We start from the raw sequence: 15,703 nt of genomic DNA, 5'->3' as shown, positions 1-15,703 counted from the left end.
AGCCAAGTTGTGGGGCGTGGCTGAAATCACTGGGCAAAACCAATATTCTGCAGCCCAAGATTGTGTATATTTAGTATGTGCGAAGAAGGTTGCAACGACCGACCCCACCCGTCCACTGGCCCTTTTGCCTTTGCGCCTTTTTGCCTTTTGGCCCGGCCAACAGCCAACAGCTCAGTTGCAGTCGAGCGGCGGAAGCGTTTAGTTCCCCCATTCTGTTTTTCCTCCATTAGCCAAACTCTTAACTCCGCAGGCCATGAACTGGGCCATTTCGAATTTAACGGGCGGCAATCGCGTCAGTCGTGCGATCCTCGTGCGCTACTCCTCGGTTCCGCTGGCAGACGCCACCACCGATGGATCCTCGACGGCCCCCCAAACGCCCACCGCCTCCACGCCACGCCCCTCGGCGTCGCACTCCTCGCTGTCGTCGACCTTCGCCGCCACCTTCCTGCACGCCTCCTCGCGCCACATTCCCGGACGCGCTGTGCCGCGCCAGAATGCCAATGGCCAGAATGGCGGCAAGGGGAATTCCACTGGAGCAGGTGGCGCCTCGGGCGGAGGGGGTGCAGGGGGCGCAGGTGGGGGAGCAGGTGGCACGGGTGCTCAGACTGCAGGACAACTCTCACTCCCGCTGGACGTTGAGGAGACCGTCACGTGCTTCTGTCGGTAAGGAGTGGCAAATTATGGCAGTCAATAGTAGGGCACTATGCGAAATTAATATATATTCATGATTCATATTCATATTCGAATTCAATGCCATTTTAAAAATCCATAAATCAAATCCACAAGAGAAATGAATTTAAATCTAAAACCAATAATTCAGAGTTTAAAGAAGAAATCCCGTCTGTGATATGCGCTAATATTAAATATTTCTAAAAAGTTTGTTAACTTATGGCTTATGTTTACAAAACTATATTTTATTGTGATTTAGATATTATAATATACATACTAATAATTTTCATTGCATTAACAGAAATTAAATAATTATCACAAATAAATACTCAAAAAAAGGGTATATCTATAGTTCTGAATTATAAACGCACTAACGAAATGAATAATTATTTTTAGAAAATGAATTCAAAAAGTTTTGCCACGCAGCTGAGGTTTTTTAGTCAATGTAAAATGTCCAAAGACTCTAAAATTAAATATTCCATCAAGGAGCAGACCCTTTTAACTCTCAATTTTCTTAAATCGAAAGTTCGCAGCATGAATTATTTAATGGACATTCGGTTTGCCGTTTGTAAATATTCAATGCAAATTTCTGAATCCTCACACTTTTTATTGACCTTTTCCGGGAAAACTGTTCAAAATTATAAGCGAAACGAAAATAATTATAGCATGAGTTTGGCAAATGGAAAATCTCTTTGTTGCATTTGATTTAAAGACATTTTTACAGATTTGCGTATTGTTTATTCAGCTTAATGGGTTGATGGAAACTGCCAAAATGTTTGACGGGCTTTATAGTTTGCCTTTCATGTTGGACTCCCCTTAATTGCCTTGGAAAACTCGCGAAAACTGCGTCGTTTCTTTTGCCTTCGTTTAGTTTAGGGACAAGGCAATTTTCCAAGGCAACGGTGTGTGTGAGCGTTGCATGATGTTTACACTTTCACCCTCTCTCTGTCTTACTCTCTTGCTCTCCCTCTTTCCATTTGATGGAAACTCTCTGCGACTCGCTTTTCGCTCATTTTCCTCCAGTTTCCCTCGCCGCATCACATGTGCTCACAGCGGGCAAAGTTTGCCAAACAGCTGATTTCTGCGTCTGCCCATCGGGGTTTTCCCTTTTCGCTTTTCTTTTTGTGATTGGATTTCCCGGCCCAACTCCAACCCCCTCCGTCTAGTGAATTATTAAATTTGCGGCGCATTTCTCCTTGGTCTGCTTTTGGGGTCTTGTAGGGTTTCCATGTTGCAGAGAAACCCCTGCGAGTTTCAGCAGCGGCGGGGGCCCGAGGGTTTCCTCTGGGTCTCCGGTGATTCTGGTGATTCACACCTCCAGACATTTGCTGCATATACATTACTGTTAGCATTTCGGTATTAACCTCCCCCACCCCCCGCCGCCAACGCGATTTACACACGCCCCCTTTCGTTTAACGGCGACACATAAATCTCACAGCGCCATGTCCGAGACGCATATTGGGTGTACAGTGGGGGGCACAAACTTAGGACACTTGGAACTTAAACTATCAAAATTATTACAATTTCAATAATATTTATAAAAGATATTTACATATATGTATATAAGAATCGATATAAATGAAGAAGACTAAGCATAAAAAAAAAGTTTTTTTTTGCTTTAAATTTGTTGAATTGCTTAAAAGTCTTTCTTTTATTGAGGTGGCCCATTTATCTTGTAACTCTGCTGACCTAGCTTTAATGTTTTAAGATCGAACAGATTTGTTGTGGTTCTTATTACCACTCAAGTTTTACAATACAAAGTCCAAAATGAGCGGCAATTGTTGTGCTGCTATAAATTTAACTACCGCTGTGTGTTTATGCGTATGTGTTTTCGTTTATGTGGCGCTCATTCAAATTCATTGTTTTGCCATTTTTTGTGGCTGCTTTTTTGTTTTTTTGCGCATTTCCTAATTTGATGGCAACATCTGACGTCATTGGCATTGCGCATGACCCGCAGAAGCAGCGCTAACAACAACAAAAACAACATCAACAACAGCAGCAACAACATGAAATACAACAACAGCACAGTAACTACAGTAACGCTGGCAACAACATCTTGATACGCTTTGTTGTTCCGTCTTATTTATGTGGGGGCGTGCCCGACAAAACGGACCTCCCCCCCCCCGCCGCACCACCCCCCTGTGGCCCCACCCCCGCACCGCCCCTCTCGAGTCGTAGCCCCAAGCGAAACTAGAAACGTATAAGCGAGCTGTAACAACAACAACAACATCGCAGGCACGGCAGCAATAAAAACAAATCACACTAAACTAAGTACACAGTAAAAATTTGCTAAGCTAGAATTTAAAATTCAGAGAAATACTCAAATAATTACTATGAAAGTAAATCATCTTTAAAATATCAAAATATTTCGTTGAATTTATTATATCAAACATAATAAATTGAGTTTATTAATTTATAACCTTATTTGCATTTATGGCATTTATAAAAAAATATATATATTTATCATATTTTTATTAGAGATAACTTTAAAAACTTATGACGTTTGCTTCCTTGTTTTGGCCCAACATTTACAAATTGACATTTATTTGATTCCACTCCTGAAAAGTTTGATTGGCTTTCAGTGTAATTTGCGATAGTAGCATGAACAATTGTATTTTCTTTGCACACATATGCAGTTGTGATGTTTGTTTGTTATTTTTCTCGGGCACCAGGAAACAATCTCCTTAACTCTTTCGCTTTGCAATTATGTAGGGAAGTTGGAGGCGGAGGTGGAGAAACAGCAAGCAATCATAAATCAAATATTAAGATTGATAAGCAACAACAACCATCCGTGTTTGCCAAGTTTATATTTATATGGAAAATTGAACGCACATATGAAAAAAGTAGCTTGGTTACTATGCCATTTCTAGTCTCGGTACAACTCTGATATAAAATATATTTTTTCTGAACAATTAAGAAGTCATTAGCACGGCCACGATAAAAGCATCTAGCAATTATGGAAAGCAATGTAAGGAAAGTATATATTTACCATATATATAATATGGTGACAATGAAATTAAAAAATAAAATTAAATTAATGAAAAAATGTAAATAATGAAACGTTTAAGCTTGATTAAATCAACTTAAAGTGCTTTTACTTGTTTGCTGTAGCATGTTCTTATTTATTATCGCCTAAAGCCAACATTAAATTATCGTCTTCAAGCGTAAATATAAATATAATTTTTGCATTAAGGGAATGTTCATTGTCCCATGTACCTACATACATATGTATGTACATAGTATAAATAAGAAAAGTTTACCCGTGGCGCAAAGGAACTTTAGCGGCACATTGTTTGAACTTTTATAAGCCATTGGAGCCCCTCTTTATAGCTATCATATATGTACATATATGTTTAACTTGCTCTGATTTTTATTGCTATCAAAAGGATAACTGATGGTCGCTATAAAAATCATACATATGTTTCCTGCAACGTGGCAATTGTGTTTAAATGCACTTTAACTTTGCTTAATCCGAAGAAAAGAGATACTTCGATTTGAGTTATTTATGTTATGTTATTTGTATCAAACTGATCGGCAGCTGGCAGTTGAAGAAGTCGACTTATAATGTCTTGAAATGTGCTATAAAATGCTGCATTTAATTGCAACGACCCCTGGTGGTCTCTGAAATGTCTGTTTAGTTTATTTTTGCATTTTCCTACCTTCTTGCCGCAATATCTGCGATCGTGTGCCGTTTTTGCTGTCCGACTGCAACAGTCGCTGCAATAAGTAATGGGCACAAAGCAATTCGAGTAATGGCAAATGGCAGTTGAAGCAGTTGAACCGCTAGAAAGCAGCCGAGCGTTGCCACCATTGGAGGAAGTGAGATGGGCGTTGTGGGTGGAAAGAGAGGGCCATAGCGGCGGTACGGATCAGATGTTCCATTACTTGCTCGCTCTGTCTATGTGTATGTGTGTGTGTGTGTGCACCATAGTGTGGATGAAATTTTGATGTGGTGCAAATGAACTTGCCGCCGTTTCGGTTGCATTGCGGGCGGTCACAGGTGCGCGTTCTCTGCTGCCACGATTCCTTTTCTTCCCTTTTCTCCCTGGCCCTATTTGTTCTTGTTTTTCCTCAGCTCGTCAATGGACAGCTGTTTTGGGATACACTCGAAACAAAAGCGTGTTAATGCAGTTTTTTTCTAAATTTTTCAATATAAAATTGGTTTTTCTTTCAAGTGGCTATGAACTGAAACGAATTTTCGTCAGATTATTGCCTAAGAAGATCATACATGTAGCTCCAAATTATTCTAAGTGCATTGCGTGTTCCTGTTTTCGACTTCATTTACGAAGAATGACGATGCGCTTATATTATGTTTTCTTATTCGGGTCTAGATTCTGTGTAAGTTGGGCAGCAAATGCAGTTCCTGTGTTTTTCGATTCTCCTCCACCGCTCTATTCTATTTGATTACTGATTTTATTTCTTCCTGGCCGAGAAAGAGCGTGATAATTACTCCCCGGGGAGAGTTGATGGTCAGGGGGGGATATTTTATGCGGGCTTGGGGTCAGTTCATTGATAAGAACCACGTAGCTGGAGGTCCTTACCTTTAGGAATAACAAAGTGGAATATATCTTTAATCCATTATTTTCTTTTCCTTGCAGGTGAGTAATATACCAAACTACGTTTGTATGAATTTCTGTTTGAAGGAGCAGGCCCAAATCCCAGGTAAATCGTTAAACACAATTAGAGCAGGCAAATTACCTGCGAATTAAATAGGAACATCTTTAGCAACTGGAGGTAGTAAATAAATGTTTAGCGCTTTGATAATACTATGCGGCTTTTGTTGAACAGATTGTTATCAAGCCAATTAGCGGTCTAACTAAAAGTAAGTGATGTGATGTTTGCGTCAGTTGTACCAAACGTTGTTAGCCATTAAATTTGCCGAATTAAATTCGCTTACCTGTGATCATAAAAACGATGTGTTAATAAACAAACAATGGAGATATATTCTCGAGAGCACGATTTAAATGTAGCATACTTAATTCATCTTACTCATTAACAAGAGTATTCCTTTTTTTCTTGGCGAATGTATTTATTGAAATATTTATATTTTGAAGTCATTACTACTTATAACTACGTAACGTTAAAAAAGTAGTAGATTCTGCTACTATTCTACTGCCACTTGTTACCGACCATGTGGCAACGCTAGCGCAGTCAGCTGCTGAGCATCAACACATGAGCGCTCAGCTGTTGCCAGAGAGAGAGCGTAGAAGAGAGAGCGCCAGTGCCAAAGCAGTCAAACAAGTGGTCGAATACTGTATAAATGTGCGTGTCTCGCTTGAGTGACGCATTTGTATGCAAAACACGTACACGCGTTGCTCTCCCGCTCAGCTGGTATTTGATACCTCTTGGTCTCTCTTTCTCTCTCTCGCGCTTGAGCGGAGAGCAAATGCTGCTGGTGTGCGAGACAGCAGCAACATCAGCAGCAACAGCAACAACAGCAACCACTTCATCTTTACTGTGTGCTCTGCTTTCGTTGCCAGTTTTCTGTTTCTGTTTTTTGCTGCCTTTTTTCTCTCCTTACTTGCGTGAGTGTTGTGCTGCCGCTGTGTGTTGCTGTGTTTGTTGCTGCTGTTGCCGCTGTGTATGTGTTGCTGTTGCCAGCCGAACGAGCAGCAGTCAGTCAAAGACGGACGGCTTGGCTCAGTGTAGAAATTTCCTTTGGCACGCTTGGTCGCTCGAGCGGTTGCAGGTCGTCAATGGTGGACTGTTGATGTCGCCGCGTCATTATTTGACATTGTTTTTCGAGGCGCCGCCGTCGGTTGCAACCACACATCTCGTCGCGTCGCACCGCATCGCGTCGCAGTTAAAAGCAAAACAGCAGCAGCAGCAACATCAGCAGCAAGCAGCGCAACATTTGCAACATCGATTGCCAACCGTGAATTGCTATGCTAGATTGTGAAATAAAATCGCATACCAATACAAACTGATATATCCCGATATCCCGAAAAGGGGAACAAATGTAAGACGAAAAGGAGTCTATTCCCCAACAACAACAACAAAAGAAAGAAAAGAAGTGCTTCTCTCTCTGTGTGTGTGCGTGTGTGTGTGCTAGTGCTTTGCCGTGCTGGTGTGAAACTGTGTCATTCGCTGCGAAAAACTGCATTCAAGTTTTTCCTCAGAGCCGCGACTGCTGGCGTGTTATTGTTGCTGTTGCAGCTAGCTGCCACGGTTTGTTGCTTCACTGATTACGCGCAATGCAGCAGCAGCAGAAGCAGCAGCAGCAGTAGAAACAGCAGCAGAAGCAACAGCAACTAACTGCAGAGGAGCAATAGCAGCTGAGAGTTCAGTTGCGAAACCGGCGAAGCGCGACTGTTGCCAATGCAGCGCTTAGAATTGGCACACCAGCAACAACTGCAACACTGCTGCAGCAGCAACAGCAGCAGTAGCAACAACAACGGTACATTGGGCATTCACAATGTTGCTCGGTGTGCCACTGCCACTGGCACTCCACCACTACTTTTTCCTCCACTGCCATATTGTTTTAACCACTTCCTTTGCCGCAGCGGCAGGAACTTCCTACCTCACGGGCTTCCTGTCTGCGTGTCCGTCTGTCTGGTTGTCTGCTTGTCTGCCCTGCAACCCTCGACCCTCCCTTTGTGCCGCCCCCTCACTCTCAGCTCATTGTCAGGTGTTTTCTCTGTCACACAGAGAGAAATGGGGATTTTTTAAGGGGTTACTTTGATAGTTTTTATAAGAACTACTGAAAAAAGTTGCTTATGTTCTAATGTTCTTATATAACTCCCCGCTTAATGCCATCTAAAAATCGAAAAATCTTAAAATAATGAAATATCTTATTAGCCATAAAGGATCTCCTCTTTTTACCGTGCACATCCTGCGTTGCGTTGTTTTTACTTTTTGTCAACCCCGTTGACGCCTACGTGTTCAATACGCTGAGAAAACAACAGTTACGAGTGGCTCAACCAGCAGCTTGTTATTTCTCACACCTTCCCTCGAGGTAACCCCCTCCCCTCCAACAGCAACCCCTCGCCAACCCTTTGGGTCCTCGAATGCGCTAGGCCAACCATCGATTTTTTGAGGTCATGCTAAAAATTGCAAAGCAACTGGAATTAGTTGCGGATTGCGGATTCCCATAGTTGTTGAATTGCCATGGACATTTTGCGGAAGAAGGCAGAGGAAATGAAATTGATCCGAGCCTTTGTGGTGCGATATTATCTAACCGATTTGGATTAGTTTTCCTACGGATGTAAAGGATTTATGTAACTAATTGGGAAGAAGCAATATAAATGAATTCGCAGAAAGCTTAAAAGCACTGTATTATTCATACCAACTATCCATTTTAGTTCGATTTAGTATAGAAAAGTAACTAGCTTCTGTGTAGTTTTTGCTATTGAGCGTTTTTCCCCGCTATGAAATACTTTTCTCACGGTATTTCCCCATTAAGCAGTTCCAGCGAGATCGTATAGATACAATTTTAGTAGTTAATCGAGCTCTCATACATATGCATTTCGGTGCTGTTGGGCTGTGTTTCCATGTGATTTTCGCCGTGTATCAATCGATCGTTTAACCCATATGAAAAGGATAGTCACAGTTATAAGCGCTGTCGGATAAATCTCGGTTAACTGGGTTAGTTAGCGACCCGAAAACCGAACACTTCTCTCCACCGAACCGTTATGCCTTATATGTATGACGCTGCCCGCTGGTCAGCTCTTCCAAACCAAACTGAACCAAACTGAACCGCACAGCACAGAACAACCCAAACCAGCTCAGAGATATATGGCTATATGGATGGGGGGTTTGTATGGTTTGGGGTATGGTGTATGGTGCATGGTGGGGGGGGGCACGGAGCTACACCTATCTATGTATATCATGTCATCCATTGCATGTGCATCGCACATCTCACAACTCACGTCACCGTACCGCACCGCTCCGCACAGCTTCTATCTCCCTTTCCATATCTGTCGTCGTCTTCCTGCTCGTTTGCCAGTTGTGGAACTCGTTTTCATTTCTTTTCATAGTTGACATAGACATAATTCTACCGCTTTTCCATCGCGCAAAAGGGGTCTCTTTTTCGGTTTCAGTTTCTATTTTCTTATTTCCCTCGACTTTGCCAATCGCTCGTTTGACCTTTAACGGGGTGTGCATGTACATGTATGTACATAAAAAACACTCAAATCGGCAACAATTAAGCTCATTCAAAACGCGAGCAATGGGCAATCTAAAGGAAACACTCGCCGTCGCGTTGCTAGAATCACATCATAAATTTTGATTTGATGGGGGGCGCCAGTCCAGTCGTGTTGTGTGTTCTGTGTGCGGAGGTGTGAAAACGAAACTAGATGGGGCCACAAAAGACAAATATACTCGGATACACAAGGGGAAAGACACCAGAGTCAGCAAATTGGCTTCAATGCGAGTTGAAGGTTAAGTGCGACGGCGATGCGGAAATTGAGCATTTGGATATTGGAATCAGTAGCTGGTTTCGCTGCTGAATAAACAAAACAATAGGAATTAACCCCTTTTCTGTCATCTTTCGGTTTTTCGTACTTTTTTAGCACGCACTTCAGACCATTTGATTGGCTTCCTTGGGCTTTGTCTTTCAGCAATTAAAAGTTTTCGTAGCTTAAACTGAAGCTAAAGAGTTTCGTAGGAAATGTGGGATATATGTTTGGGAAAGTTGGAATTCATGTGGTGCTTTACTTTGAGCTAAAACTAACAAATATTAATGCTACCTATTAATATTCGTATAATATCTTTGATCTACGCAGATACATAGATTATATGTAGTTATACTAAGATGAATTTCTGTGGCGAATGTTTAACTCTGACAGGGCAATTTCAGCCAGTTTGGCTCATATCTCTGTGCGTTTTTCTCTGCATGACTTTGTGTTTGGGGGGACTGTTCGATATTTTTGCTTTTATAAATAACCTTAAACGATTTTTCTGCGCCGCCAGGCCACACGAAAAGTGTCAATGTCAGCTGTTGTTGTGTTGTGTTGTGTTAGCCACAAAAACGCCAAACCGAAGCGAACCAAATCGAAAGCGAGCGCAAGCGATGTGAAATCGGAAAAATCGAAGACCCGTGCTAAATTTATTATTCAGCTGTCGGCATTGCCATCATAGGCATTTTCCCAGCCCGTGTTTGGTTTTCCTCCTCCTTCTTTCTTTTTGCCTTCGCCCCGCTTTTCTAGTCCTTTTTCTTTTTTGCGCTGGCTGCCACTAAAAGCTTCCCAAAATAAACGCGAATACATGTGCATGTGTTCATATTTTATACACGAAGAGTATATACATATGTACATATGTGTGTACCACACATTCGTGCAGTGCAGCGGCTAGTGAAAATTTGCAAAATGTTTCCGTCACACAAAAGGCACTTTATTCATATGCCTCCTTCACTCACCTTTCCCCACTCCACACTGAAAACACGCGCCGCTAATTGCACGCGTGTGCAACAATTTCTGCGAGATTATTTCGAGATATATACCCGTACACTTGCCACCGGGTCTCCCAAATAATTGCTAGCCGTCATTTTTTTCTTTTTTGGTGTGGCTACAAAAAAAAAGGAAAAAAACAAACATATCGAGACAAAAGAAAATGTAATTTTGGGGGCTAAATCGCCAGCGAGCAGCTAAAATATCCGTGTTGCAATCGTGTTTTTTCCATCACGCCCCCGCCCATTTTTTGAGGATTTGTAACAGCCTCGAAAACTCGAGATGATGTGAAGAAGACTCTCTGCTCCCACAACATTGTCAAAAGTCATCTTCATCTTCACCTCTCCCCCCTTTTATCCGGCTAACCCATACCCATTGACCAAGCCAAGACATTCGTCCCAGCGGCACTGTGGTATTCGTGGCGATAAAAATATATGAAAAATGAATATGTTTATTGTTCAACTTGACTTATTGCCTGCCCCATCGCCGTTGTTCGTGCAGCTTGTTAACACGGCTGCATACAACTTCTGCATTTTGAGCAGTGGCAATCAAATGTTTTACAGAGGAAGCTACCGATGCATTTTCATAGCTGAGGTGATCAGCAATATTATAGACTTTTTTACTATGGGCGTGGGCGTTGGGAAGTCAACTTAGGAATGCTTTACATAAATATTAAAATACAATGTATGTGCATAGATTATTTTTATAAAGATGGTTCTTAATGTAACTCTTCTGTTTAGTATTTGAACTGAAGAAAGGCCTTGGGGTAACTTAAAACTTTCTATATAATGATTTAAGTATTTATTTAATTATAATACTTAAGTGTACTTGAATCGAGATTTGTTCTTCGATACACATATTTAACTTTTACTTAATGCTGTGTACGTTTTAATTGGTTTTGAAACTCTTAGTTTCTTTGAGGGATAGAAACGATTTTCGTAGCCAGTTAAGACCCATTAGTAATTATGCCCGCTGTTTGTAAAAGTCGGTCCACCGTGCTTTTCCATATAGAGAGCTTCGAGTTGCAGTGCAGCCCCCTTTCTGTCGTCCAATTGACCGCCCACCGCCCGCAATGATGGCCGCTGAGATCGGCGGGCTATATAATTATGCGGTTGCGTCCCCTTTGATCAAAAACCCCCCGCCCCTGGGCCTCTGTCCAGTGGAAGAGGCGGCGGCATCTTCAACCGTTGTGAAGATGGAGAGGAAGTTCGGTAACTGGATACTGGTGAAAATTGCGCTGGTTTTTCTCTGATTTTCCCTTTTCACCGCCTGCCTGCCTGCCTGCCGGCAAACAATTTTCGGCTAGTTTTGCAATCGACTCCCACAGCCACAGTGTTTCCCGCATTTCCCTGGAAATGCCGCTGGATTTTACTATAATTTTATCTCGCAGCTTCGCTGTGTTTTGCGTTCATCAAATTGAGTTAGCAAAATTACTATAATTTTGTGGGAAATTTTATGGGTCAAATTTCAGCTGTGTTGACAATGCGCCGCCATCTAAAGCAGCTGAAAAAAATACAAGAAAATTAAAAAACATAAAAGTGGGTAAAGCAGACGCGCCGCTGACCGCAGCACAATTTTTTTTTCTATATTTTCGTTTTGTTTTTTACTAATTTGCTTAATTAGCGCGACTTACACTCATAAATATATATATATGTATGTAGGAGTGTGTGTATGTAGGAGTGTGTGTATGTATGGGAGGCCACATCGCGGTAGTATTTTTTTACATGATTTAATTGGGTCTATGTATTTATTTATTTTTTATTGTTTTTCTCCGCGGTAATTTCAACGGGCCTCTTCTTGGCGTTTTATTTTGTTTTATTCGCTTTTGGCCTTTCTTATTTCTCTCACGTTTTGGGCCCAGTACAAGTTTATGGCGCAGCCTGAGAGCGCCGTCGTGAATGGATTGAATTGGAGTTTTAAGCTTGTGCTCGGAGTACAGTGAAACGAGGTACAGTGGAGCAGCAGCAACAGTTGGCATAGCAATCCGGATCGCAAGGGGCCCCATTAATGCTGGAAACGTGATGTTTGTGCGGCTTTTTGTGTAACTCGCCGTGAGAACTTGGCGGCGTTGCAATCGTTCAGGTTTCGCTTCGTTTTAGATGACAGCTGCGAATTGAATCGTTCAATCGGAGAGATCCGATCCAGCAATTGCAGCACGTACATAGATCATCGATCCACGGCTCCATGGTTTTCCGTTTTTCATTTGTCTTTCGCCTGCAATCGCAGGCCCATTTGCATACTCATGTACTCATTTGTTCACTCACTCATATACTCAGATACTCATACACTCATAAACTCAGATACTCACATATTCACATACTCACATATTCACATACCCACATATTCACATTGGATTGGCTTGGATCGGCGTTAATCAGACAATTGTGTGTGGCCTTCGGAGTGTGAAAATTGCTGCAATCGCTGAACGCACGAAGTACGCATGATCCACATGGATGGAGATGGAGCTGTAGATCCATCATCTCGGGGGCACCGAGCCCTTGAAAACGGGGGCTTGGCCAATCTACCGATCTCAAAGGGTATAGGGTCAATGGAGGTACTCCAAAACCATTTCCAATCTCCAATGAAGCGCTTAAGCCAGAGTTTTATCCAAAACGCAGAAAGCAATCACAGCTATTTGATCTACTTTTCTAATGTGTTATGAACCACTATCACTGAATTGTAGAAAATCTATTGCTTTCCATCAGCAACTTCAGTTTCAAACTCACTTTAGCTAATTTAGAATATTCGATGATCCACAACAAATCAGATTGTTTCCAACCCACTTGATGATATGGCATAATTCAGTTGCAGCGGATCAGATTGTGTGTCGAAATATCAGATTCGTTTCAGTTGTACTGATTATAGGAATTATAAACTGTGATCCATTTTACTAGGTATTTATAGGATAGCAACAAGCATATATCACCTATTATTAAAACTGCTTTAAAAAGAAACCATTACAAATGGATTTCCATGCCAAGCACAGAAAATCTTTAAAATAGAGCGATCAAAATACGTATGTATTCCATAAATAATAAAATGCTAATGTAGCTTTTGCAACATTTTATGACTGCAGCATTAATGAGGAAAAGCTAAATGTGTGGACTTTACAAGCGATGTGGAAATACGGTGTAGAATCTAGTACGCAATGCTCTGTGCCCATTTCAAGCGATTCCACTGCGAAGAGACTGTTCTGTTCCAGTAAATGATCCATGATCGAAGTGGTAGCGCCAAATCAATTTCCATTTCTAGTTAATGTGTGTGTAGCCACACAATGTGTGTGTTAGTGTGTGACCCCAAAGCTGGTTAGCCGACTCTCTAGATAGATAAATAGATGGATATATCAGCGGACATCAACCGAGAGTGGAAACCGCAAAGCTAATTGCTTATGCACAGCGCATAACCTTGCCACTCCATGACACTTCTTGCTTCGCTGAGTACTGGGTACTGAGTGGCAAGTACTGAGTAGCAAGTACTGAGTACCGAGTATCGCGTACCGAGTACCGCGTACTCAGCAATGAGTATCCGACTTGAGAAACCCTTCCAAGCGGGCAAAACCGAGGGTTGTGGAGTGGAGAAAGCTTTCATCATCATCAGTTTTGTGCAGCAGAGCTGCTACCTCTGCCACATTGAAAAGGAATGGCGGAGAATGGAATGGAATGGTTTGCTGTGGCAGTGGCTGTGTGGCAGTGGCAGCTTGGCCAGGCTTAATTGAAAATTCACAGTAATGCCAGCTAGAAAACGACAGCTGCTGCGGATAAGCAGCAGGAAAACAGGGAAAAGCGAGGAAAAGGCATCACTTGGAGCAGAGAAAACACATTAAAATAATATAATTATATTTTTTCTTTCTTTCCTTTTTTGTTTTTCCTTTTCTTGTCTTGGCTAGACTTTTATGCCGTCTTATATCTCTTCACACTTTTATTTCGCTCTCAAGCGATTTATTTCTTATTTCTTTGGCTTGAGTTTGGGTTTTTGAGATTTCCGCATGCTTTGTCAACCGTGAACGGGCACGAACTTTCATTTTAAAATTCTCGAAGCGTGTTGCGCACACTCAACTGAACTATCCGCCCCATTTTCCACCAAAAACCGAGAAAAAACCCAGAAAACAAATAACCCGCAGTGTCAATTGCCGGTTAGGAGTTTCGAAAAATCCCAAGTGTCATCATCATCGTGATCACCTCCAACGCGCACCGAAGAAGAATTGTTTTACGCTTTTGCACTCGGCTTTCTATGGAAACTTTCATGGCTGCCGGCTTGGCTTAATTCTAGCAATTTATATGGCCAACAACGTGCCTTCTGCCTCGCAAATGAAAATAGAAATGTCGAGCCACACGGAGCATCATCCAGAATTGCATGCATGTAATTTGCTAACTAGCAGACTCATAGAAAGTTGCCCCTTTCCATTGTCATTTCCATGGGCTAGAAGTGCCGCCAATCCACAAGACGTACTTTCGATTTTCTTGGCCAGGTGGTGTCCGGCACCACCCACCATCATCATCCAGGCAATTTAATCTCGGCTACTCGCCAGTTGTGAAAGTTCACAGAGACCCTTGGGGGAGAGGTGTCAAAAGCGAGGCCATTCTGCTTTTCACACCTTTTCTTTTACTTTTCCGCAAGCCCAGTCGCAGATAATTTGATGTATCTGTATACTCGTGCCATCCATATACATCTATATACATAATACTACCCGTATTAGTCGTCATCTCGCTTGTCTCGTGCCAACTGAATCACTGAATCACTGAATTCGCTCATCGGGCACGTTGTCCGTTGTGTGGCAGATAAGCTCTTTCTTGTTTGTCATGTGCCGGGAAATTCTGTGGCATATTCATAAAGCTGAAATCCATGTGTCATACTCTCGTATACTATGTGCTCTTGCGATACTGTAATCTCCAGCTTGAGCAGGGCTTACTCTGCTTAGCCGACTGACGTCCAGCAGAACTTTATCTCAGAAATGTGGGGTAAAATGACGAATATTTTGATTCAAATTATATTTTACTTGCTTCATGTTGACGAATGAGCATTGACATTGGATTCGTAATAAAACTTTATCAAAGGAAATTCAACAGTATTGACATTGCTTGTTTATAATCAAATTATGCAAACGGGAGAAGTATAAAATCGTTTCTTATCAGCAATTTCCCAAAATTCAATGGCAAAAGTATCAATCATTTGCACTTCAATTTACGTCATTCAAGCTAAAAATGTCCTTCTTGATGGCTTGGATTTTCACTGGCCATCCTTTTGTATGTCTAATGCACTGCCAACGCCATCAAATCGATTTGCATTGAGCAAATAGTTTCAAATGTTCCGCCACTCAATCAACTGCCAATGTTGTTAGCCCGGCTAGATGCCCTTCTCTTTCGCACAAGGCTAGGGTGGACCCAATCCATTAAATGTGGGTATTTGGGTGAAGGTTATCGCTTGTCCGACTCCTTTTTTCCCGACTCTGCAAGTCAGTTTACTTTTTTTCGCCTTCGTCTGTGAGGCAGCACCAGGTTTTCCAGTTTCCTAAAGACCCAGCCCATTTCTTGGCCCGAGCTGCTTCTTTAATGATGTGTTTTAATTTTACTCTGTCGTTTCGCTTCTTTTTTCCTCTTTTTTTTTGCCAGCGATTGCGTAAGCAGCGGATGACGCCGCCTCTTACTTTC

General features: G+C 42.0%; 1 protein-coding gene across 3 annotated transcripts in view; it reads left to right on the top strand.

Moving 5' to 3' along the window:
* The window catches only part of LOC122618426 (MOB kinase activator-like 2), a 39,305-nt gene that overhangs the window by 3,588 nt on the left and 20,014 nt on the right, over positions 1-15,703 (top strand). The window contains exon 1 of one of the 3 annotated variants that reach the window (XM_043794855.1): positions 104-663. The exons of 1 other annotated variant lie outside the window; for it this stretch is intronic. In XM_043794855.1, coding sequence (XP_043650790.1) covers positions 254-663 — 410 coding nt within the window. In that variant the 5' untranslated portion in view covers positions 104-253. Of the gene's footprint in view, positions 1-103; positions 664-6,334; positions 6,629-15,703 lie in introns of those variants that run through there. One more of the 3 variants, XM_043794854.1, reaches the window with a different exon arrangement.

Source organism: Drosophila teissieri, chromosome 3L, assembly GCF_016746235.2.
Source record: "Drosophila teissieri strain GT53w chromosome 3L, Prin_Dtei_1.1, whole genome shotgun sequence".
NCBI classification, from domain to species: domain Eukaryota; kingdom Metazoa; phylum Arthropoda; class Insecta; order Diptera; family Drosophilidae; genus Drosophila; species Drosophila teissieri.
This window is presented reverse-complemented; position numbering and strand designations above follow the sequence as displayed.